The sequence below is a fragment of the Monomorium pharaonis genome, chromosome 3 (genome assembly GCF_013373865.1).
Source record: "Monomorium pharaonis isolate MP-MQ-018 chromosome 3, ASM1337386v2, whole genome shotgun sequence".
NCBI classification, from domain to species: Eukaryota; Metazoa; Arthropoda; class Insecta; order Hymenoptera; family Formicidae; genus Monomorium; species Monomorium pharaonis.
This window is the reverse complement of record NC_050469.1, coordinates 1,157,731-1,184,561: the sequence shown is the minus strand read 5'-3', so window position 1 is coordinate 1,184,561 and position 26,831 is coordinate 1,157,731. Positions and strand designations below refer to the sequence as shown.

The window sequence follows — 26,831 nt, the reverse complement described above, 5'->3', positions numbered from 1 at the left end:
AACAGCAGCTAATTATAATTTTATGTGAAAAACGAAAAAAGTTAGAAAATTATACTTTTGTGCAGTCGTCTTGCGACTTTCATCTGCAGCAAAATAACTGTTATGCACCGTTGTCATTACAGGAAAGATAATAATGTTCACAAATGAGCTAGAAGCTTTGGTATAAAATAATAATGTATCTAAAAATTTTATGTATGTATGAGTGCGAATTGGGAAGAAGTCGATAAGTAGAGTAATATGAAAATGTTTTTTCTTTCTCGATATAAAATCCAATTCACAGATTGATATTAATATATGTACTTTAATTCTGGAAAAGAATTTCTAAATCTATAAAAGAAATATATATACAAAATATGTATATACGAAATCTCATTAATAATGTGCACGAATGACTCTACATCTACATTATCGACTCCGATCAAGTTTGAGAGGTAGTCCAGCATCCCTTTAACAGCATCTCACGGTGATAACACAATACATAACGCATAAAGAAATAAACCAATCACAGATCTTTACTTCTATCCTAGAGAAAGAAATAGATAATTCCGATTGAATGATTTTCTTATGTGTTACGCAAAAGTTTTTGCTCCCGCCCTAAAAGTTATCACACACAAAATATGCGTAAGCTGTGGCTGTTTCAAAATTGCTGTCATTACTGAAAATCTATAGTGTATGTAACGAAAACTATAGTCAGTATTAACAGCAATTTTGAAATACAGCTTGTATATGCATAGCATAAGAGTGCTGAGTCAATAATCAACTTATGTACATCAATATATGACTTTATGCTAAGAGCTCATTAATTCAACAGTTTTATGCTATACTTATGAAGTCTATGTCATTTTGTGTGTGATAGCCCTAAAAATTGATCCACACGCATATCTGCATAACCATACTTATAAAGAAAATTATCCGATCGCATTTTATGTGTATCGTAAGCTGCGGTTTACTTGACGCTACAAACGCTTCAAATATTATTGATCAATTGAAAAAATTTTATAAATTGACCAATTAAAAAATGTTTCAAAGCGTTTGCAGCATCAAGTGGGCCTTAATTTTTATAATAGAGATAAAATTTGATTTTCTTCATACATATTGTTATGCAGCTATGCAGATTTATCTGGATGGACTCTTGCACTTATGAATGTGCTATAACCCTTTGCTTAGTGAACGTGGTAACGCTTGCCGTACGATGGAAGTTTGCGGCGGTAATTAACCAACACTTTCACCGCGCAAAAAAATTTAAATTTAGTCCAACTTCGTTTAGCTACGTCACATTTTGCCGCGCGGTAAACATTTCTGTGTCTGATAAACGGAAGTTATTAAATTAAATTAACGTACAATAACTTTAATGTGCGCACTAGGGCAATCCAATCGAAAACGTTAAAATTCAACTGTTATTTAAAAATATATATAGAAAAAATAACTCTGTCTGTTCAAAAAGTTAAATTCCGAAAATAAATGTATTATTTGTAAATGTATTTATTGTACTACCTTCTTCTATTTCTTCTGCATCGTTATCATTTTCATCATCTATGTCGATATCAATCTCATCTGGATTATTCACATGAGAGTCTGCTTTACCATCTTTTTCTGTTATGCCACGTACAAATTTAATACCTCCTTTGATATCAGCAGCATTATCTATGGTTCAAGAATGTTCAAGATTATTCTAAATTAAAACAAAGAGACGAAAATAACGTTTAATTTCCATTACCTGTAGTTGATGAAATTTTATTATCTAATAAACGCATAGCATCCATTGATACATCTGATACTTGGTTGGATACGTTATTTAACATTTGTGCAGACATCATGTTTACTTGAGTATTATACATAGCTTGCACACTACGCTTGATTCGAAGCATTTCGCGCATTGTATCCTCATTTCCGTGCCTGACTTCAAATTCTTTCCAAATTTGCCAAAAGTTGGATGTAACCTGCATCATTTCAATTTAATATATAAAAAATGTATAATACAATTTATAATGTATTATGAGTACGAGTTGGATATTTGTGCATAATTCCGCGTAGAAAACATTCGCTTAAGTGAGGTAAATTTTACACATCTCTGAGAAACGAGACTCATTGACTGTCGACAATTTAATTTATTCGAATATGATATTTCTATCTCACGTACGAGATCATGCATAAACACCCAAATCCTAATTATAAAGAGAAAATATCATACTCTTGGATCACATATTTGACTACAATGCGCATATATGGCTCTCGCTCTATCTACTTCTCCTAATTTAGTCTCCATTTCTGCAAATCGCAAACACATTTCTCTTGTGTTCTCATCATTTAAGACTTCTATAGCCTTTTCATATATTTGCCGAGTTTTCGGCACACCATATATGTCAGCAGCTTTTTTAATATATATATTAAACATCTGCGAATTAAAAAAATTAATTAATCTTCTAAGTTTCAAGTTTATATTAAATTATTTAACCATATTATAAAATTATACACTAATTGAAAAATATTTTCTTTTTTAAATATACAGAGTATCCTGTTTTATTTATATAATTTTTGACATCTAGAAATATCTAAAAATTACATTTAGAAATATCTGATAATTAAGATAAAAAAGAAATGACAAGAACTGTTAAACAGTCGGACAAAAACTATATGTTTAGAGAAGAAATAAATAATGGTAAAATAAATTTTGACATCAATTTTTTAGAAATGAGTAAAAATTATTGCTGTTTTTTAAAAATATTATACAATTTTTTACACCGATTCCTTCTCTATCATCTTCAATTATTTTGTGTATATAATAATATTAAGATACAATTATCAAAAAGTTAATCGTTTACGAAATATTTAATATTTTATAATTTAATTAACCCTCTGACCGCACACTGGGTTAGCCATCCCAGCGCTATTTTATAACAAGCAGTAGTGGGGAGATGGAACATAGAGGAGAAAAAAGTTAAGTGTCCCTTTTATCTTATCGTGCTTGATCCAGTCAGTACTCGCTTAGTACCTGCAGCAGCGTGAACGAAAATTCAATTCTGGGTGTAATAACACCCAGTGTGCGACGAACGTTACAAAATTATGCAGAGCGGAAATTTGAAATGTAAGTAAAAGTGATTGCATTCAACTATAAATTACTTTTTTTTAATAAACTGAGTAAAAGAACATTAGTAAAGTGTATTTTCGTGTATTACAAATACATTTTTGTATATTTCCAGACAAGTGAATACACGGAAAAGTGGATAGTTAAACTTTCATCTCTTTATATTTGAGTTAAATAAACAATAAATAATCATGAAAACAATAATTGTCGTTTTATTCACAAATATTACGATGATTTCGATTTTATAGTATTATTCGTTAGATCAAAAAATAGTAAATATTCATATCTTAAAAAAAATATACTTTTTGGTACAAATCAAAAAATTGATAATAGATTCTTAAAATATAACTCTTTAGCTTTCCAATTACTATATTTTGAAGTTTTTTCTTTTTTTTCTACAAAATGTAGCCGTTTGAAAAAAAAATTTTATGCAAAAATTTTTTTATTTATTGTGTCTATCAAATATATCTTTTTCCACTTTATACATACGACTTTCTAACCCTATTTTATCACAATTCTGAGAAATTTTCCTTAGGAATAAAAAAAAAGAATTAAAATTCGTCGATTTTTGCCGAAATATAAACCATCAAAGTTTTTCTGGTGTCGTACACCCATGTGTGCGGTAAAGGTAACTTTTTGATAGTGTGCGGTCAGAGGGTTAATTTTACCATTATTTAATTGTTCTTTTCCCCTACTATATAATTTTTATCCAAAAAATTTTTTTTTCTAAAACTCCACGATTTCCAAATGTTTGGCTATCAAAAATAAAACTTACTCAGAGAAAAAAAATTGTATCGGCAACTATATAAACAAATACCACTTCAACTATGTGTTATAATTTGTAATAAAACAATAACAAATACAAACTAAAAATATATATAGTATATTATAATATATATGGTACACCTATAAGTATCATATTCCATATAGTATATAGTATACTTATAGGTATACTGTATAAGTGAGTGTATACACATAAATAATAACTATTAGTAACAAGAAGAAAAAGAATGTAACAATGAAAAAATATTACGTCAAATCTTTCTTCCGGGAGGACAGCATTTGTCGCGCGTTCATATACAGACATGGCATGTCTCGCTAAGCCATGTTCTTCTTCTAATTTTGCATATAACAAATACAAGGCTGTAATAAATTACATTATTATTTATTCTCTTATTACATAATGTATAAATTAGTAAGATAATACGTTAGACAAGCTGTGTACCTTTGGCATATTTTGGAGGACAATATTCTAAACATTGCTCAAATAGATCTCTAGTGCGTTCTAATTTCGTACCACCGTAACGTTTTAAAAATTTTGTGAGATACGTGTTCCAAATGTCATAAACATTAGGCCACTTAAACAATGCAATGCCTTTTTCATATGCCTAAAAAAATAAATATTACAGGAAGTTATTATAATAAATTATCAGATATAAGTATGTAATTAGATATTCAACGTACCCTAAATGCTTCTTCAAAATAATTATTTTCTTCCAAAAATAGTCCATAATTAATAATAATTTGAGGAGTTGCAATTTTCAAATCGATGATTTTGTCGTAGACTGCTTTACAGGTCTATCAAAAAACATAGTATTATATTACATAACAGAAAATACATCATTATAACAGAAAATACAAATTTTATAATGTAAATAAAAATAAGTCGAAATTTTGAAATATAAACCTTAAATGTTCCAAAACTTTCTTCCAAATCTGCATACATAGACCATACTTTTAAAGATTTGTATAATCTCATTTGTACTGTTTCTGTTTCATCATGGTATGCCACTTTTCTAGCTGGCATTGTAGTGGCACGATGCATAAGTTTTAAAGCTTCTTTGCAATTCCTATACAACGGACAATATGTATATGTGATAAAATTTAATCAATTTAATCAAGTTTAATAATTTTTTGATTATTTATAAATGAAATCAATATAATAGAAAGTGGAAAAAATAGAATAATCTTACCCATGTCTAATTTCAATTTCTGCCCACTCGCACCATACCGAGGCAAGATCATCTACCTTGGTGTATGCAACATGAGTTGCCTTTTCAAATACCACTCTAGCATCTTCTATTTGCCCGTTTTCTTCGTAAAATTTGCCAAATGCAACCCATAATGTATGTAATTTACCAACTGCCAACTGTGATTGCACTGTTTGCACTGCTTCTGTATATGTATTAATTATCTATAAAAAATATATCAAGAGATTAACAATAGAATTTACTTTAAGATTTATCCATTTATCAAGTTTCCATGTTCTTTTACCTCATGTGGTTGTCCTTCGTAAAGTTTTACTCTTTTATGCCATTCTGCTACATTATGTGGATTTTGTCGTAATAATACAGAATTGAGCAACAAAAGTCTCCTTTCCATAAGATGTTCCAATCGTGCTAGTCTCAATTCTAACTTGATGTCATCTAGTGCAAGAAAAGATCTAATTAAAACTAACATAAAAATATCAATCTAAATTAATGTACACATTAGTTACCTTCTTCAGTAGGATTTCTTGCTGCTTCCTCTATGAGCTTTTTAAGACTAAGTTCTTCAAATTGCGCATAAGCATCGAAAACTTGTGTAAAATCTCTAACGGTAGTGACAGTCTGTATAGCCTCTTCGTAAATATCCCTCGCCTAAATGTAAGATTATTTATTTATATAAACATCTGTATAGAGGTGTGCATCAGGGTTAGAAAGTAACGAATTATTTGTTATCATCTTACCATTATACTTTTTAGTCTAAACTAATAACGGCATTATTTTATTTTTTATTAAAAGTAACAAATTTAACGGTTACTTTTATTGTTACTTTTTACATCTTAAATCTTACATTTTGTAACAATTTTCGTTATGTATGCTCATGTACGTTTAATTTTTAAGTTCCAGCTAATTTAGTTATTCACATTATTATATTTTTAGAAAATTATGTTAAATATAGTTTTAAAAAGTCATAAGCAATTATATTACAACACACATTTTAAAATCAATTTTAAGTTTAAAGTTATTATATAATTTTTTTATACGTAAAATTAAAATTTTATTGAAGTATAAATTTCGCTCTATTTATAAATTTAATAAAAATCCAATTTTTTAATTTACTTTTAAGCATTAAAAAGTTTTTTAAATTTTGTAATTTCTTGCGAATTTATGGCCGATATTCATAGTCCGTTCTATTATTTAAGATTGTCTTAAATACAATCTTAAGATGTCATTAATCAATTATAAAATCGTATTATTTTATAGTTTTAAGACTATCTTAAAACTTACGCGAATCGTTACATTTTAAGTAGCGATAATAGTGACGAATTACTTTTTAGAATTCATAACTAATTACTTTTTCAATTTGTATGAGTAACGAATTACTTTTAAACTTTCTCAACCATTTTATACATATACATGTATGTATGTACACGCACCGGCAGAAATGGTGTCCCGCGACGTTCAGCGCGCGGCGATCACCCACACACGCGAAGCGCCGTACGTGTTACTGGGCGCACGGAGGAGCCGGGGAGATGGGAGAGGAGCGAAAAAAGTGGGGATCGCGCCGGTGTTGCATCCTTCACTAACGTCGCACGTTGAAGAAGGATAGAGCTAAGATGAGTGAGAAGACGTGATACCGACTTGATGGTGTCCCAATATCCGTTTCACTCGCACTCGATACTAATATTGTCTCTCGCTCGCCAATACCGATGCGTCGTGCTTTCCTTTTTCTTTGAGAGACGGCTATCCGAGTGCACGAAGCGTCGACATTTATTCTATTAGCATGTCATTCATTACTTTATATTATATAAAGTGATAAAATTTAATTTAAAAAAACACAAATTTTTATTGAAATATTAATTATGTTATACATAGAAAGAAAAAAATTAACGTTTATCCCAATTAATTATTGATTCACTTATGATTGCGTAATAATGCTTCTTTTTCATCCCGTAACAAATTTTTGTGTGAAATTATAACCATCGTTACGGATAATTTTCAGACTCACTATAAGAGTTTCTTATCCATTTACAAATTTAGAGTATAAGATTAATTTCTTGTATTGTAAGTAAGTGTGTGCAAAATTGTGTAAATAATAATTTTAAAAGATAATAAAAATTTTATTTTAACATTTAGATTTATTTAATGTTGATAGTTTGTAAGTTAATTGTAGTTTGTAAGATAGATTGTAAGTTAATTTTTTGTTCATCTAACATTTAACATAATTAATATGGTATTGGCGAGCGAGAGACGATATTAGTATCGAGTGCGAGTGAAACGGATATTGGGACACCATCGAGTCGGTATCACGTCTTCTCACTCATCTTAGCTCTATCCTTCTTCAACGTGCGACGTTGGTGAAGGATGCAACACCGGCGCGATCCCCACTTTTTTCGCTCCTCTCCCATCTCCTCGGCTCCTCCGCGCGCCCAGTAACACGTACGGCGCTTCGCGTGTGTGGGTGATCGCCGCGCGCTGAACGTCGCGGGACACCATTTCTGCCGGTGCGTGTACCTATAATATATAATATATATTGCATACACATGTGCATGCATATGTATACACATACGTTCTTTTCTTAAAAAGTAAGAGAGAATAAAAGAAATATTAATTAGATGCAAAGCTAGTAATACCCTTTCAAAGAGACCACTTCGGACGTAATAATCTGCTAATGAATTCCATAAAGGTCCCAACTGATCTGTATAACGTCTTAAGCCACCTCTAATAATAGCATCTACATTCAAAGACTTTATCTTCGAAGGATTTTTTGATATTAAATCACACAATTCATTCCATAATTGATGATTAGACTTTCCGTGTTTCGATACAAAATCGTCCTGATTAACGATCTGTGCAAGTTTCACAGCAGCCTCGTCGAGTCTTCCAATTGATATCAAATATTCTATATATTCTTCTGTATCTTCAGGTGCTAACTGTACATGAGATGTAAAGAAATAAAAACTGCATGATTTCCAAATAGTCCGAGAACTAGCAACAGAAATTTTCGGCCAATTTCATCACCTTTTATTTTAAGTCTTATTACTATTTGAATACCATAAATAGCGAAAATATAGGTCTGACAGGGTACGCGCGGTTCAGAGCTTGACAAGAATGAATGAAAGATATAAAAAATAGAAATACTATTGACTAATATCAATACGGCTGAAATTTTTTTACTAATAATGTATAAAATAAATACCTAAAAAAGTTGGTCTGGCAGTTTACCCACGGTTTAAAGTGAGTTTGGCACTTAAACAAATATGTCACTTAAAAAAAATATGTATTTTGACTTAAATTATCATTCTTGAAACTTTGTATAAGTAATTTATATTATAAAATATTTAAAAAAAATAGTTCTTTAGTGGAACAAATGTCTGGCAGCCGCTTGAAAGGCTAAAGATGTTGGCACGCCGCGCGAGCCAGAAGCGTTACAAAAAGCGTAACAATTAAATTTTTTTTGCGATTAAAGCGTGTTTCTACCAACGTGAATTAACTTTAATCTCGGTTTAACTTACTTGTTATCTTATTCTAGTCCCAAAAATTAAAAAAAGAAAAAATAAATTAAACCAAACTTAAAGTTAATCTCCATTGGTAGAAACGGACCTAAGGAGTTTAATTTTTTTTATAAAATGTAAATAACTTTTATAGAAATTTTGCTTCTTAATAAAAGCATAAAAATCACTTATTTCATAAATAAATAAATAAATAAAATTTTTTTAACTGTATAAATTCTCTCGTTTTTTTATCAAATGTCCATAATAGAGACTTGAATATCTGCAAAGTATTGAATAGTGCGACCGTCAACAATTGTTATACATTTTTGTTTATTTATATCGACGATGCGGATAATCTCTAAGGCCAGACTTCTTCTTTGCCCTTTTAGTCCAGTAGAATTAGCTTCAAAAAGGGCCGTTTTGTAAAAAAATTGGAGACTCAGGTTTGACAGTGCGTAAAGCACAATTAATGTGCGTAGATTAAGATAGGCACGTTTGCCACTCGCAAAAAAGTTAAGGATTATTGCAAAATTACGAGTTAAAGTGAGGAAAAAGTAGTTTTTTGCTTGCGACTCGTAAACTAAAAACAGAATCAAAAAAAGTTTCAAATAAAAGTTGTATGTATTAAGTAGATCTACAATAATAAATTTGGTTCGTTAAAATCGATCAATTAGTTTGATTGTAAAGTAGAAAAAACCATGAAAAATGGCCGTTTCTTAAATTGTTAATAAGTTTCTTATAAATTAACTAAAGCATTCGAAATTATAGGAAAAGATAGGTTTTATGACGATAAAAAAGTATATCAAATTCATCAAAGAATATTAACAACTTTTCGAGTAATGTCAATTGTTTATTCAAAACACGCTCCACTAAAATTTAATTTCTACATTTTTGAGACTATGCACGAACCCGAACCAAAGTTTTTTCTTTTCTTAAAAAGTTACAGTATCGTATATCGCATTGCGAAATGTGTGCAATGCAATTAAGTGCCTCAAATAAACGTGTAAAAAATAAGCCAAATTAACAATTCAATAACTTTTAAAATATTAACGCTATCAAAATGAAGTAAAATGCATTTGAAAGGTGCAATTTTTCTTTAAATTAAAAAAAATACATTGTCCCAGCTTATTTAAAAGCCAAAATAATTTTTTTTATTTTTTGAAAAATTACTGTTGCTACGGTTATGAATATTAAGAGCTAAAATTTTGACAGCATCTTATTAAATAGTTAAAGTAACCTTTCTCAAAAGTTCGAAGCGATTCATGAAGATTGACCACTGTAAACGTATTAACAAAAGCAGTATCACTCGAGAGCGGCGGTCGGCGGCGCACGCACGTCGTGTGCTAGCGCGTGGCCAGGCGTACAAAATTGATCTGGCGCGTTCAAATTACTTCAATCGTCAATATCTCGGGAACAAAGTGTCCTAGAGACAATTTTTTTTAAACTGGGCTATCTCGACGAGACAAGATTAATAAGTTAAATCAATTTCTTCTATTTTCTCAAATAAATTAATTTTTCTGTTCTAATTAATTTTTCTCTTTTTTTAATTATTTATTTCACGCAATAAATACGTATAAATAAATTATTTACCTATGCGGCGTGTGCATATGTTCTTTATTATAATTTAATTTTATTACTTTCATTGCAAAGAATGTGTACGTCTTTGTTTTTTGCCTATCTTAATCTACGCACATTAATTGTGCTTTACGCACTGTCAAACCTGAGTATCCAATTTTTTTACAAAAAAAGTCTAATTCTACTAGACTATTTGGATTACTGTTCCTCCAAGCAGAAAGTACCACGCTTTCAGTTTTAAGTCTGCAGCTATTGGGTTACTGCAGTCTCTCTTATCTTGCAAGGCCCGACTTCACCAACGCGAGTTAATCTAATCGGTCAATTAAATTTGTCACCAAAATTGCCAATAACAAGACTTCAAAAATGAACGTTAAGTCGATCGTTTTTATAGGTTAATAAAGATCAGTTTTATGTTCGGCAGTTGGCAACTCTGAAAATTAACCGACCGATTAGATTAACTCGTGTTGGTGAAATTGGGCCTAAGGGCCACTTGCACCAAACTCTGATTAACTTAATTGTTAATTAGTGCATTGGAATTGACCAATCGTATTTGTCGTTGAGCAAAATTAACAAATGCGATTGATCAATTCCAATGGACTAATCAACGATTAAGTTAATCAGAATTTGGTGCAAATGGCCTTAAATGGTGAGAATACACGATGGCCACGTTTTGACTTGACGATCATTGGCGACTAGGTTCTGTGCCGTCGATTGGTTACTGTCAGAAAAACAAAACTAGCGCGAAGCAACACGGCAGGCAGTCGCATCTTACCGTTCTAAACGTTTATTTCATTTCAACACTTTCACTCGATAGGAGCAATTACATCTCCAGTTAGTACTTGCCGCTCTTCAAAGAACGTTAAAGTTAGAAAATGGCTCTAACAAAATTGTTTTGTGCAAAAAAAATGCTTCTGTAACTGTTGTTACTAATTATAACAAATAATATTATTAATTAAATTCTTATTCATTTTCTTACTCTTTAGTTTAACCCAGATAACACAGAGATGAACAGAAATTCCTAAAGAAGTCATTTTAAAGAATACTTGGCGAAGTAGAAAAATGAATACATAAAAAATACTTGAGGAATTAGCCACAATGAGTTCACATTGAAGTATTCCCTAAGAGTTCATTGCAATGAATACCTCGCGATTTATTATTTGGAATATTTAGAGTATTGATAGAGAAGTCATTTTAAAGAATACTTGGCAAAGTAGAAAAATGAATACATAAAGAATTCTTGAGGAATTAGCCACAATGAGTTCATATTGAAGTATTCCTTAAGAGTTCATTACAATAAATACCTCGCGATTTATTATTTGGAATACTTTGAGTATTCATCAGAAATTACTCGAGTGTTTGGATAAACTCAATTACATTTTTATAATTATACATCGCTTAATAAATGCTAATTTATACTTTTATACACGAAATGCGCTATATATAATTAACAAAACAATATATTAACAAATATGTATGCATAAACAAGAAGTGTTTATGGATCATCACGGGGCGTTAGGATGCGTACGGTCTTCGAAGTCAAGCAACGTTGGCGATGGTTAACACTTGAATGGGTGACCGTTTTTTCAGGTGCAGAAATTAAACATGCTTTAACAAGTACGACTATGGCTTGGCTGAAACATGGTGTAATCTTCCTCTTACAAAATTAATTAAAATTTTTTTTTTAAATTTTTTTGAGAAACGTTCTAATATTATAAAAACCGGAACATTTATCAGAAATCTTGAAAATAAATTTTTTAATTCCTTTTGAGATATCTACTTGGAGAAGTCCTAATGAATACTTTAAGAAGTTCTGAGGAATTCCAACAAGTAATTCTATATGAATACTTTAAGAAGTTCTGAGGAATTCTAACAAATAATTCTATATAAATACTTTAAGAAGTCCTGAGGAATTCGAATCATGGTAAAGTATTCTTCTATGAATTCCTCAGGAATTACTGTTCAGAAAAGAAGACTACTTTATGAATTCTTTAAGACACTGTGTTATCTGGGTAAAGATGTTAGCATCTTGCTACACATTTACGTCGTCCCTTGTGCTATTATTTGCTAGCATTCGACACTGATCTTAAGTAATGCTAGCATAATGTTTGAAACGTGCAAAGAATTTTATTTCTGACATCGAATGCTAGTAAACAACAGCACAAGGGACGACATAAATGCGTAGCAAGATGCTAATATCTTTATTATATCAACTGGCTATCTGGGCAAGTCGTTTATATTTTTAAATGTCTGCATTATTTAACTTGCAAGAAGTTAAGACAAACAATGTTTTTATTACAGTTTATATTATTGGTAATTGTTTAGAATTGTGGCTTTTCTCAATTTTGAAGTTTTTCAAAGATTTTTTTTTAATGAAATAGTATTTTGTTGTCAAGTTGAAGAATTACATACAAAATATTTTTTTACTAAAAAAAGTTACAGAAGTCAAAAGTCAGAAGTCTGTGACCTGCGGCCACACACACACACGCGCGCGCGCGCGGTGTGCAAAAGGGGCCTTTGTCCCTTCCCCCTCTCGCACACACCCCGTCGGTAGGGGTGCCCTGGGCAGATGTATGCAAAAGTGCAGTGCGTACTTTGTTAAGAAATAAGGTAAATATGCACAACTATACGAGAAATCAATTAAAAGGTAGTAGATCTTATGTATTTTTACTCCCTAAATCCAAACTGTTGTTAGAATTAGGGAGTCGCTTGTATTTTCTAAAATATTGTCATGAAAATAACAAAAAAATAACAAAATAAATATTGCGTTTAACAAAGTACAACACACACACACACACACACACAGCAATATATTCTCAGAAAATGCGTGGGCAGGGCGGGGCTCCGTCTTCCCCTGCACCCCTCCCCGTAATTTTTCCTAACTCTATCCCAACTAATTTTATGTTGCTATTTGGATAATGCGAAAACATTGAAAACGAACAGCATGGATCTTGTTTGGCGTGGAAAATCGCAAATCCATTCGGAACTTTTATCGTAATATTAATAAACTTACACGTAAACGACGTCCACGCTTGTACTGTACTACATGGATTTGCAATTTTCCACGCGTAACAAGATCCACGCTGTTCGTTTCCAATGTTTTCGCATTATTCAAATAGCGACATAAAATTACGGAAAGAGGATGCAGGGGAAGGAGCGGAACCCTTTCCCCGCCCACGCGTTCTCTGCATTACATGCGACTTTCTACGCAAAACGAGATATCATTCGTTTCCATAAGATCTTCGAAATAATTGCGTTCGCTAATGAATTCAACCAAAACAATGTAACCAAAACAAACGTGATTCGTTAATTGTATACTTTTTAATATATCAAATATTCTCTGCTTTAGCAAAAGCCATAAACTAAAAAAAATATATATTCTGTGTAGTTTTTTTATCTCCTCCGTACAATTCTTCAACTTGACAACAAAATACACTATTTCATAAAAAAATTTTTTGAAAAACTTTATAATTGAGAAAAGCCACGATTCTAAACAATTACCATATTATTAATTACCAAATTCAGGAAATTTCAAAGTTAATGAAATAATTACACTTGATTAAAAAGCTGAAAAAATGCGACTTATTTTCATAGTCTCGCGCATAAACGTGTTGCACTATTTCAAACGGCTGCCAGACAAGGTTTTTTTAACATTTTATAATATAAATTACTCATACAAAAAGTTTTAAGAATGACGATTTAAATTAAAATACATAATTTTTTTGACGAACCGCAGGTAAACTGCCAGACCAACTTTTTTTAGGTATTTTACCTTATAAATGATTAACAAAAGAAATTTCAAGGTGATGATTTTGAGACCAAAAATGCTATTATTATAAAACGCTCCCACCAAGTGTTGTTTCACTACCCACTTGCCAGGTCTGCCATTTACTGATGCGAAAGACGTATATAAAAGGAAAAATTGGCTTTTTAAAGGGTAATGAAATGTGTCACTAAAATCTGCCGCTAGCTCTCGGACTAAAACAATTTAGCAGAAAATTCTCTTGATAAGCCAAAGGTTTATTTTGACAAGAATCATTCAAGGGATAATATAAAGACCATAAAAATATTATTTATATTATTATTACATACCTTTAAATATCTCCTAAAGACTCTAACAGCAGTCTCATAGACATTGTGTTTTTTTAAAAAATGAATGTATAATGGCCATATACGATGATGCTGTGTGATAGGAAGTGCTCTCAGAGATCGATCAAATACTTGACGTGTTCGTGTTATGTAACATTCTTCGGTCATTAACATACAATAATCCATCCATATACGAGGCATTTTGTGCATAAATACTAACGCACGTTCAAATGCATTATTAACATCTTCATATAATGGATCTGTTATACATCGACCTTTCAATTGACTCACACGTTGTCGCAAATAATTATACCAAAGCTTGTAACTGTATTAATATATAATGTATAACATTCAGATCTAATACTTTTATATGCACATAGATGTAAAAAAATATAAAAGAATTATTTTACCTGCCCGGAAGTTCTTTTAGTGCTCGTTCATATACAACATTTAAATTCTTACTATTTGTATTTTTCAGATGATCAATATAGCGTTGCCAATGTTTCACTGAATATGGATTTCGTAAAATTTCTTCTTCATATGGTAAGTCCTCCTCATTCTGCTTAATGATTACAATTATAATATTATCTGTGTCTTATCTCTCATTGACTTAATTTATACTCTGCTTCTAATCTTATACTACTTATACACTCAATAGATCACAACAATGTTAACAGTTATAAACTTGTTTGGATCAGGTCACATTTTCAAGATCTTTTTTTTTGTTTGAGAGCTTAATGTACCAGATCTTAGTTAGATATGCGGCACGTGTAACACTGGGTCTTCTCTCGTATTCTTTCACTGATTTTATTACTGAATGTTATGTAGGTATGTGTATGTATATGTGTCGTATATATGTAGATGGGTCAGTTATGGATGAGTGTATGTGTATATGTTTATGTGTATTTGTCCACATTGTAATGAGCTCGAGTCCGCATAGATTTGCTATACCCAAATGACGGTGCAGTATGATCACCCCTGCGCATTCAAGATCTCTGACTTATCTTAGGTTATACAATGTAATGGGTGTAAACGGAGGTAAATTAAAAGTGGCCGAAAAGCATAAAGTATAACAGTAATCCTGAGAGAGATGACTGATTTATAAATGTCTTTTTACATGCAATAAAGCTTTATGTACAGTGTTTGCCATTATTTAACTAAAATTATCAAGATAATCATCTAGATAAAAAAATACATTTTTATCTATCTAGATTCTCGAAATGCATTATCTCCATTTTTAGATTAAATTAAAAAATCTGTTGTCTGTTTAAAATTATTTAAGATAATCTAGATTATATAGATAATTTAGAAAAGATAATACTTCTTTTTCAATAAAAATAAATAAAGATACTATGCATTTTAATAAGACAAAGATAAAATAAAACTATTTCTTCTATTTGAATGATAGATAATTTGTGCAAATAATTTGTGCGTAATTAGTAATGTGATTTACTCGATAAGATTGAATAAGTATTCATAATCGAAATATAACTTACAGTCACATAAGGTGCATAACTAAATGTTACCTACATTAAAATGACATGCATATTTATAAGTTTACGTGGTACAATTTGTTAGTAGCTTACTTTATTATTATCCTTTTTTTTAAATAAAGTAGTCAACTTTAGGTCAGGGTATACGTTAGGTTAGATTAGATTAGGTTACAGTATGGGTCAGATCGCATGGTGTAAACAAGGTCAGTCATAAATAAATTACATACAGATATACTCACAAAGGTATATAAATTTCCTTCGTCATCCTTACGTTCTAACATATCTGAGAATGTTTTATCGTTATTAACACGACAGTTAACTAATCAATCAGTTATATATGATTATATACGCACAATTCAACGAATAAAAAAAAAATTTTTTAATATACTCGACAAGAACCTAAGAGCCGCCACCATGATATTTTTTCATCAGCGTTGCCAACTACTGAGAAAGTAATCCACTAAATTCGATGGCGCGTAAGTATACTAAGGGTGCGTTCCGAAATCTACTGACAGTACTGACAGGGGCTCAATTCTTGAATTTATTCGCAAGAGAAACGTATTCGCAAATTCTGTTCTTACAGAAAAGTTAGAAATTTATTGGCTATCGTATGGCTATTAACCAATAAACTTACAACTTTCTGTTAGAGCGAGTATTTGCGTATACGTTTCTCTTGCGAATGATTTCAAGAATCGGGCCCCAGTACTGCTACTGAAATTACTGGGTTTGAGCTGTTCCGAAACGCCAGTGAATACTGGCAACACTGAAAAACGGAATGCGTTTACAGTCAAACCAGCAACTGTTGATGCCATCATAAAAACCTAACCTATTAATGTACGGCGGACGGCGGCCATATGCTTTACTGAATTTGCACTACCTCCGGACAATGTGTAAAATTAGCCGGAAGTCAGTAATTCCCTAGGGTCTATTTTTGTAGAATAGATAGTAATTTACAGTTGCTGACAGCACGCTGAAAACGATTTCGGAACGAAAAAACAGTACTGTCAGTACTGGCAGTAGATTTCGGAACGCACCCTAAAGGGCCTCACACACATGAATTCACATAACCAACAGTAATGCTAAAACTCCATGTCTGCGGTGAGCTCCGGCAAACGCATGCGGTGAGCTCCGGCAAACGCATGCGGTGACCAATCAGCAACCAGACGCAGGTCGGGTTCCGGCAAGTCACAGCAAGCGCTTGAATTCTGATTGGTCACCGCATGCGTTTGCCGGAGTTCACCGCATACATGGAGTTTTAGCATAAGGCCGAAATCACATAGGACGGGATTCATAGACCGATCTTAAACTCAAGCATTGTCTTAAGTCTAGCTTTGAGCCGACTTGAGACTTACTTAACCAATGAAATAACAGCATTGACGTCTCAAGATCTAAGCTGGAACTTGAATAAGATTCGACTATGAATTCCGATCATGGTGCGGAATAGAGCTGTGGAATAGAACGTGCGTCATAGCTCTAGTTTACACCGAGCACTTGGTACGCGTATCAAGCATCGACATATAGAATGGACTGAGCATTGCGATAGGCAAGCGCGCGCCTGCTTTAGAGTGAGAGGTACTACACCTGAGGCCTATGTTTGTCTCTCTTGCAAGCTTCTGATTTGTTATTTCGTCCTCCTCCGTGAATGGAGGGGGACGAAATAACAAATCAGAAGCTTGCAAAAGAGACAAACATAGGCCTCAGGTGTAGTACCTCTCACTCTAAAGCAGGCGCGCGCTAACCTATCGCAATGCTCAGTCCATTCTATATGTCGATGGTATCAAGTAGTGAATTTAAGCTGATCAGCCAATGATTAAACACATTCACTAGTTATTTATTATTTGATACGCGTACCAAGTGCTCAATGTAAACTAGGGCATTGGCCTAGTTTACATCGTGCATTTGATACGCGTATCAAGTAGTGAATTTAAGCTGATCAGCCAATGATTAAACACATTCATTAGTTATTTACTATTTGATACGCGTATCAAATGCACGATGTAAACTAGGCCATTGTGTTTAATCATTGCTCTAGTTTACACCAAGCACTTGGTACGCGTATTAAGTAGTGAATTTAAGCTGATTAGCCAATGATGAAACACATTCACTAGTTATTTACTATTTGATACGCGGGCACAGTTTAGCTATAACCAGTTGCGACAGTACAGTCGGAACCTTTGATGTTTATGTTACCTAGTCACGTGACCATCCGCCATGTTTTGGATTGTAAGAAAGCGCGTTATTCGAAGATATAAAACAAAAAAAGATAGTAAAAATATTTCTTATGATTCGTGTCAAATTGTTATTAAAGAGATAAGTGAATAAATAAAAAAAATTACAGAAAAAGTTAAAAAAAGTTAAATTTTGAAATGAGGTTAAACAATAATATATAAATGGATTTTTTGGAAAACAAAAAAATTTTATTCCTGCGTTTCGTCCAGATATGTTTTTACACATGACACAGGAAAATCCACCTTTACTAACTTTACTCATTATTATAATTTATTTCAAAATAAATGATATTGAAAAAAACACTGAAGATGATCTTCATTAATAATCTTTTCAAAATAATACCTAATTAATATCGCTTAATATCACTGAAAAATTATTCACACAATATAACCTCTAACACGCAATTATCACATGTCTAGCTCATAGCTTCGTACCGCGTGGCTCGCCATGTCCGCCATATTTTAGATAGTACAGTTGACGCATGCGTCGTAAAATATTATACGAAGAATTTCGCTGACTGTCGTAACTGGTTATAGCTAAACTGTGGTGACGCGCTCGGTGGAAACGCACCCTAAAAATCGGTAGTTCGGGGATTTCCTATTCCTATCTATTCCTATAATCCTATCTCTGAGGAGTCTGAGATTCTTTGGTTCTTCATAAAATGGTGTGACGTGTGAACGAATGCAAGCAGCAAGAAAATTTAACTTGGGTATGATCAGAGTATACGTTATAGTATAATTTATTATCTATTTTATTATATTTTTATAACTTTAGAATCCATTAAAATAATACATAAAGCAATATAAAAATGACGCTTTTGTTACCGCGATAATACTTGCATGAATGCAAGTGTTTTCAATATTTTGTGAAATATTTTCCATATTGCTATGTGGATAAACACAAGATAAAAGAGAAAAATATCAATATAATTATTTAGAAATTATTTATATTATGATACGAAATTTGTGACTACTTGAAATTACACTCAGTGTTACACTTATTGTTAGATCATTTAAAATAATACAGGCAAAGATAAGAAAGTTATTTACCATTGTTCTACATTTTTAACTAGATAATATAAATAATTACAAGCATTATATTTACAAGCAAATATTAGGATACATTAAGTCGCGAACACTATGAATGAGGTATACATGGTGTACACCAGGATTATTTGGTTATAATTCCTGAATATGTCCAAGAATTGGAAAACATTTTAATATCCTTATTTTTTGTATTTATAAAATTATTGCTTTCAGGTTTACCGGATTAGGTCACTGTTTGTATTAGTAATTTTTAACAGTATTTTCATAATGCAGAGAAAGAATGAGAATCAAGATTTTATGTAAGAAAAATTACAATTTATATTATGAAATAACAAATATAACATTTTAATTAACTGTCAGTAAACGTAACTTTTAAATATAATGTAATATGACATGACACAATGCAACATAATTTTTAGGCATGATATGGTATATATGTATATATATAATTTGTTAATACTATATATGTATTTCTTCATATAAAGAGAAGTTTATTCTTATAATGATTTATTAAATAAATTATTTTGTATGTTATTTAATAATTTTTAAATTTTAGGATTTGTACAGCACCTGCATTGGCATCAAGATTGAAGTTGCCAGTAGTTATTATTCCATTTAATTTAGAATTTGCATTAAAAAAGATAAATGGCTTAGAACTGTACAGCAAAACTCCGAACAAAAGTGGATTTAATTTAAACCTATTTAATAATTATAAAATATGCATTGAAAGTTTGTCTGATGTAAACAAGATAACCGAACAGAATTATTTGGTTATATTAAAAATATGTTTATATCTAATACAATTCGAAATAAATTGTGAAATGAAAAAGTGCACATTGTTAAAGTATTCAATTAAGAAATTTGATTTGATAGAAGATTGTTTTATTATTGATATGAGCTCTTTGAATAATGATTATTCTATAATTATACCAAATGATAATGTGATTCTTTGTGAAATTAATACTAAAGTAATAATTAAAGCCAGAGTCGTAAAAGTACAAGAAAATTATATAATAATAAAACCCTATTATTCCAGGTAAGTTTATTGCAATTTTTTAAATATATCTCAATATCTTTTTATTTTTGGTGTAAAAATTTTTTTATTGGGATGAGGTATTTTACTTTTTCTTTTATATTTCTTTTATTCTTTTATTTTCATTCTTCAAGGAACACAGTATTGCAGTGTATTGCCAAGTAATCTTGAATTTTTGCTTGTATCTACATACATTTATATCACATACACACGAAGGAGTAAAATTTTTTGGAATTTTTTATAAAAGGTGGCAAGATTGAAGAATCAAACAATTTTTATTTTATTTTATATATTAAACTACTTTATCATTAAGCCTTTATCCCACATTTATGTTTTAACATTTGGAAATATATTTAGTTTGCATAATTAATGAAGTATGGTATGTAAGTCAGACACAAATTACGAAAACATATTTAATATAAATTAATTTTGTATTGTATTTAGAGATGTAAAAATATTGAACAGCGAGGAGAACCAATATAACATACGTTTCTGGAGTCAACATTGGCCATTAAGATGCTGTCATTATGCATTAAATATAATAAGTAAGTGCAATTGGACTGAGATAGTATTCCCACAATTGAAGACACATTGCACAGATATGGAACTGTAAGTTTTAAAATTGAATACTTTAGCATCTAGAGTTACATTGCCATTGTTTTCGTAATTCTAAATATGTGCTGTATAGTGACATCAAATGGATAAATCCTAACATAAAAGAAAATGAACAACAAAAGCAAGCAGTGAAAAAGATATTAAATAAAACAGCACAACCTGCACCTTATATAATTTTTGGTCCCCCAGGTACTGGAAAGACAGCAACAGTGGTTGAAGCTATATGTCAGGTAATCTCTTTATTAAAAAAATCTAACATTAGTAAAATTATTTATTATTATTTTTTTTTAATTTTACTTTTTGGTTGATAGATTGTGAGACAATTTCCGACAAAAAATATATTGATGTGCACGGTATCTAATGCAGCAGCTGATGAAATAACCAAAAGATTAACTAAAAATGTTCCAATGAACCTGATACATCGAATGTATGCTCCGTCTAGAGAATGGTAAGATTTATTTTTGTATAGATTTTCACACTTTTTTGTATAAATGTGCTTAATGTAATTAATGTTACACAAATAAAAGTTTGTTTTTAAATTTTATTTTGTATTTAATTTTACTGGAATTTTATATGTAAAAAAATAGGGGGACTGTAGATAAGAAAATTCAACCATGTGCGAATTTTGTTGAGGAAACTACAATCTTTTTATCAAAGGAGCTATTGTTACGAAAAAAAATTATTATTACAACATTAATATCGGCCACAAGGTTTGCATTTTATTTTCTTGATGATTTTTTATTTTATTTTACAAGTGCAATTTTTAAATTTAAATTATATTTTTAATAATTATTATTTATGATTTTAATATCTGTATGATTAAATAAAATTAATTTTAATTTATTTATATGAACATTGTTTAGATATAACAATACTGCACAACTAAATGGATATTGATATTTCGTACTATTGGTTACAGATTAATTGAGGTAGAATTGCGAGAAAATCATTTTTCTTACATATTTATCGATGAGGCAAGTCAAGCAACTGAACCAGATATGTTAATTCCGCTCGCGATAATGAAAAGAATCGAAGATGAGAGAATTGAATCTCAAGTACAAATTGTTATGGCTGGTGATCCTTATCAATTGGGACCTGTCATTCGTTGCAGAAGAGTTAAGCATCTTCTTGGCAAGTTTTTTTTTAAGACATTAAATATGTTATTTATATATTACAATTTTATAGTTATTACATTTATTACTTGTACAGAAACATCTATGTTGGAAAGATTAATGAATGTTTGTGGTCTATATAAAAAGCAAGATGAAAAATATAATCCAAACTACATAACAAAATTAGTTAAAAATTACCGTAGTCACGAAAATCTTTTGCACATTTCAAATCAATTATTTTATGACAATGAATTAGAGATTTGTGGAGGAGCTGATACACAAATGGCTTTAAATTGGTCGTACTTGCCAAATAAAAATTTTCCTATGATATTTCAAGAAGTTCGAGATATAGAAATAAGAGCCACAACACGTAGGTTAGTACATTTGAAGGAAGTAAATAATCTAAAACATATTATCGACATTTTTTTAGAAAATATCTTTGGATTAGTGCTTTTTAGAATTATTTTTTTTTTTTACACAATCAAAATTCACACAAAAATGAAAAGGGCAAAGCGCGATTTTATGTCAATAACAAAAAAATTACATTAAAAAAATTTTGTAATTAAATTTTTTTGTTATTAACATGAATCGCCCTTTGCCTTGCAAAATTGGACAAATATTGTGATCTATTTGCTGCAGTGTCTCTAACAGAGGTGAAGTACAAGCGGTAATGGCATATTTGGATATATTAATGAAGTCAAAATTTGGTAAACGCACAATAACGTCACAGGACATTGGAATCATAACGCCTTTTAAACAACAGCAGCTAGACATCAGCCATCATTTAGCTACTAAAAACTTGAAAGACATAACTGTGGGAACAGTTGAAACATTTCAAGGACAAGAACGAAATGTGATCATATTGTCAACGGTACGATCTGAAAGCTTCGTACATAATGGCGAAGAGCATATTGGCTTGTTATCTAATCCAAAGGTATGTTATTTATTATTAGGGTCCAGACGTTCGTGCACGATTTCATGTTGTGCGCGGAGAATCGCTATGTGTAAGAAAATCGGCTGCTTGAACTGCTGAGGTAACAATATTTCTTGAAGAGATGCGACAACCGCCGACTGTATCCAATCTACTCGAATATAAAAAAAGAAAGAAAAACAAAAGAAAAATGTTGTTACCTTACTTTAGCGAGTACTTGTTCACTCGTATGCAGTAGCGTTCTCTTCATGTGACACAGGTCGTGCACAAACATCTGGATTTTATTTATTACACATCAAACTTCTATGTCTTGAACTCCTTGAAATATCATAGAAAATTTCAATCATAAGATGTTTTATTTGGCAAATGCGACCAATTTAATATCATTTGTATATCAGCTCCTCTACTTTGTATATAAATTTTACAATAATTCTTTAATTTCTTTTTTATATTTGTGTATACACTATAAATTTATTACAAATTAAATTATTTTTACTTATATACTAAAATTATAAATATAAAAAAATTTACACCTATTATAGTGGGTCTCAAAATGATTTACTATAATAGGAGTAATTTTATACAAATTTTTTACAGTGTATATCAAGACGTACGTTAAAGATTGTTATAATGTAATTATTATACATATGAATGAATTGTAAATCGCCTAACAGTCTACATCGGATCTTAGTGACAGATATGATTTTTCTATTAAATTTAATTTTCTTAAGGTACTCGAACATCGAAATTTAGCTTAGTAACTGTGTTTTAAGTCTAATGAATCCTGTCGGCGCTCAGTTTAAAATAAAGCTAAGAAAATTAAATTTAATATAAAAATTATATCCATCACTAAGATCCGATGTAGACCGTTAGGCGATTTACAACTCATTGATATGTTTAACATATTATGGTCGATTAGAATTAATGTACTAAATATTGTAATTATTATAATTTGTTATAATTTGTAATTGTCATTTTTGTAGTTTAATGTTGCATACTATGCGTATAACAAAATTAGTTAAAAATTACCGTAATCACGAAAATTAATCTTTAATACATTTTAAATCAATTATTTTATGACAATGAATTGGAGATCTGTGGATATTGTGGATATTGTCGCACTTGCTAAATAAAAATTTTTCTAAGATATTTCGACAAGTTCGAAATATGGAAATAAGAACTACAACACATAGATTAATACGTTTTAGATTAGTACGTCATTTAATTGAATTGAGAATTGTAGTAGCAGCAGCGACAGTAATGGAAGCAAATGAGACTTTTAGTATAGGTATTAGTTAGTATATCTGTCCCTAGTTTAAAATAATTTTTTGAAACCAACTCTTGCTAAAGATTACGAATTTGACAATCCGTATATACGGGATGTTTGGGCTCGAATTTGCGACCTGTTACAAATTCGTCGCTCTCTCATGGAGCTATACTATACGACATCCCATAAGTCGTCGATAAAAAATTAACCATTTTTAGCTTAGTTAAATTTAATAAGTTAATTTAATGAATATTCAAACTTATTTTTGAAACATAAAACTTTAACTTATTAATTTTTCTTAAAAATTTATTTACATAAAAGAAAAAGTTACATTTTTGTATAAAAATATTGCTTAATAGTTATTTTATATAAATTTAAAATCATGAAATAAACATCAAATAAATTATTAAATTTATTTGATGCTTCATATGCTAATGAGTTGTCTCCATATCTTAATCGATCATTAATGCCAACATGCAATATTAAAGAGAATTCTTTAGAGAAACAATTTGATATCATAATTGCTGTCCTGTATTCGCCCTGCTGAAGTCCAATGTTCATGGAATATTGGTATTAATGATGGATCACAGTACAGTGACAATTTTTTAGTATTCTTGAATACTCGTGGAAGCCTTAAAAGTATGATGATTCATATTGTTATTTTGTTATATAAATCTAATTTTAAAAAGTTGTAACATTTTAATTTAATATGACTAATGCTTTTCAATATTTAAGTTAATTTAATTTTAAGGTAAATTTTATTCGATTTAGTTTTTGTTTATGCAGTTTTTAATTACATTTTATAAATTATTAATTTTAATTTATTTTATTTAATTAAAAAATATATAAACTGATATTTTTATAAACTAATTTTGCATATAAAAGACAGAAATAAGAATTTTATATGGTGTTTCTCTTATCAGTCACGATATTTAAGATATTTTCGATGAATTTTGAACCAAATGTTTCGCACTAATTTCTAGAATTGTTATACTCTATTCAAGCATATTTTAACATAAAATATAAAATGTGTTGTAAACTGTTCAATTTGTATTAATAATACTTTAATACTTTTATGCAGAGAATAATGAGATGAATCAGTTAGTGTAAAGAAAAAATATATATTGCTTTTTTAAAGAAGATACGTAATTACATATTGCAAAACTGCACAATTTTGTTTAAAGCAACTATATGATTTCTTTACAACTACTAATGTTATATACACTGGCGCAAAAAAAAAACGAAACAAAATTTTTGACCGATTTTTAGGCAATATTCAAAGTGATGCAACTTTGCGAAAAATCATCCAAATTACATGTACTTTTTTTTAAATTAAAGGGCAAAGACTCTACTTTGAGAAACGCGAAAGTTTGATTTGTTAAGTGCGAACCTTTTGTATCGCATGAAAACCAAACATGTGTTTTTTAATTGAAAAAAGTAAAAGTTTGTTATCATTTTGCACAAGTTTCTCGTTAAAATCTTGCTAATATTAATTCAGATTCTTAAAGTTCATTCTTTTCTAAGCAATTAAAAAAAAAAACATGTCGATACGATGTTTTTTGTTAATTGCACGCAAGTTTGAAATTTGCACTACATTTTAAGGTATTTTAGCGAATAAATACTGTATTTTTTTAATATCATGAATTTTGAGTATCAATATGATATTGCACATTGATTTTATTCGCGTTTAACTCAATCATACTGCCGTCCTCAGAGTAACCCGAATGAAGGTTGACGGTCGGATTTTGCACATCACGTGGCCCTGAAAAGGGCCGATTTTTTAAATAAAATTTGAATTATTTTTTATGTATGAGTATGTGTATATTTATGTGATCTGAGCAGGCTGCTAAAATGGCGAACTTTCTGTTGACTTCAATAAAATTAGCGCATCAGCTATCCGTTATATTCAGATCAGTAAGTGCAAATTTTCACCAATGAATTTCAGAGCCACATGATGTGCAAAATCCGACCGTCAATCTCCACGTAGTGCACATTGGGTCACTTTGATGACGGCGGTATGATTGAATTAAACACGAATAAAATTGATGTGCAATATCATATTGATACTCAAAATTCATGATATTAAAAAAATACCGTATTTATTCGCTAAAATACCCTAAAATGCAGTCCAAATTTCAAACTCGTGTGCAATCAACAAAAAATATCGCATCGACATGTTTTTTTAATTGCTTAGAAAAGAATAAACTTTAAAAATCTGGATTAATATTAACAGGATTTTAACGAGAAACTTGTAAAAAATAACAAACTTTTATTTTTTTAATTAAAAAAAACATGTTTGGTTTTCATGCGATAGAAAAGGTTCACACTTTCGCACAACAAATCAAATTTTTGCCTACGGATTCTCAAAGTAGTTTTTGCCCTTTAATTTAAAAAAAAGTACATGTAATTTGAATGATTTTTCGCAAAGTTGCATCACTTTGAAGATTGCCTAAAAATTCGGTCACAATTTTTGTCTTTTTTTTGCACCAGTGCGCACACACACACACACACACACACACACACACACACACACACAATTTTATGAATTTTTTTTATAGAGATTTAATGTTGCTTTAACACGTGCAAAGGCACTTATAATCATTATGGGAAATCCAGATGTACTCTGCAAAGATAAATATTGGAAAATACTTTTGACGTACTGTAAGAAGCATAACGGATATATTTCCTTTGAAGAGATGTTAAACAAAGATGTAATAATAAAATTAAACAGTAATTCTAAACTTTATTCATAGAAGAATGACAGTAGTGATAACGGCGTATCAAGTACAACAGGAATTATCTGTTAACGTGAAGTTTGAAAATCAAGAGAAACAGAAACAAAAGAAAAATGAAAAAGAAATGCAAAGTGTATAGAAAAAA

At 30.4% G+C, this 26,831-nt stretch overlaps 2 protein-coding genes across 9 annotated transcripts in view; one reads left to right on the top strand and one right to left on the bottom strand.

Moving 5' to 3' along the window:
• Positions 1–16,097, bottom strand: part of LOC105830781 (pre-mRNA-splicing factor syf1 homolog) — a 22,067-nt gene extending 5,970 nt beyond the window's left edge. Inside the window, exons 1-14 of one of the 3 annotated variants that reach the window (XM_028190685.2) lie at positions 15,958–16,097; positions 14,636–14,784; positions 14,229–14,550; positions 7,704–8,003; positions 5,583–5,724; positions 5,360–5,511; positions 5,059–5,279; positions 4,773–4,935; positions 4,550–4,663; positions 4,311–4,473; positions 4,119–4,228; positions 2,192–2,395; positions 1,718–1,940; positions 1,495–1,644 (exon numbers count right to left, since the gene is read on the bottom strand). In XM_028190685.2, the coding sequence (XP_028046486.1) occupies positions 1,495–1,644; positions 1,718–1,940; positions 2,192–2,395; positions 4,119–4,228; positions 4,311–4,473; positions 4,550–4,663; positions 4,773–4,935; positions 5,059–5,279; positions 5,360–5,511; positions 5,583–5,724; positions 7,704–8,003; positions 14,229–14,550; positions 14,636–14,784; positions 15,958–15,999 (2,455 nt within the window). In that variant the 5' untranslated portion in view covers positions 16,000–16,097. Of the gene's footprint in view, positions 1–1,494; positions 1,645–1,717; positions 1,941–2,191; positions 2,396–4,118; positions 4,229–4,310; positions 4,474–4,549; positions 4,664–4,772; positions 4,936–5,058; positions 5,280–5,359; positions 5,512–5,582; positions 5,725–7,703; positions 8,004–14,228; positions 14,551–14,635; positions 14,788–15,957 lie in introns of all 3 variants that reach the window. The other 2 variants (XM_012670331.3, XM_028190686.2) reach the window with 2 other exon arrangements.
• Positions 14,708–26,831, top strand: LOC105840925 (putative helicase MOV-10). Of its 6 annotated transcripts, XM_036283705.1 has the most exons (11): positions 14,708–14,768; positions 19,207–19,292; positions 19,550–20,029; positions 20,471–20,635; positions 20,715–20,871; positions 20,953–21,089; positions 21,229–21,351; positions 21,561–21,772; positions 21,851–22,127; positions 22,393–22,687; positions 26,510–26,831. In XM_036283705.1, the coding sequence occupies exons 1-11, from the start codon at positions 14,739–14,741 to the stop codon at positions 26,702–26,704; spliced, it is 2,157 nt and encodes a 718-aa protein (XP_036139598.1). In that variant the 5' UTR covers positions 14,708–14,738; the 3' UTR covers positions 26,705–26,831. The 6 variants fall into 6 exon arrangements, with proteins under 6 accessions (XP_036139598.1, XP_036139601.1, XP_036139596.1 ...); XM_036283708.1 differs by having other exon boundaries at positions 21,561–22,127; positions 26,705–26,831; XM_036283703.1 differs by having other exon boundaries at positions 21,561–22,127.

What these genes read in the sequence shown, in the direction of transcription:
- LOC105840925 (XM_036283703.1), top strand. Translation starts at nt 14,739, where the DNA reads ATGGATTTCGTAAAATTTCTTCTTCATATG. An exon ending in TGGTTGAAGCTATATGTCAG is followed by an intron (nt 20,872 to 20,952) that starts GTAATCTCTTTA and finishes TTTGGTTGATAG; the next exon opens with ATTGTGAGACAATTTCCGAC. An exon ending in GCTTGTTATCTAATCCAAAG is followed by an intron (nt 22,688 to 26,509) that starts GTATGTTATTTA and finishes TTTTTTTTATAG; the next exon opens with AGATTTAATGTTGCTTTAAC.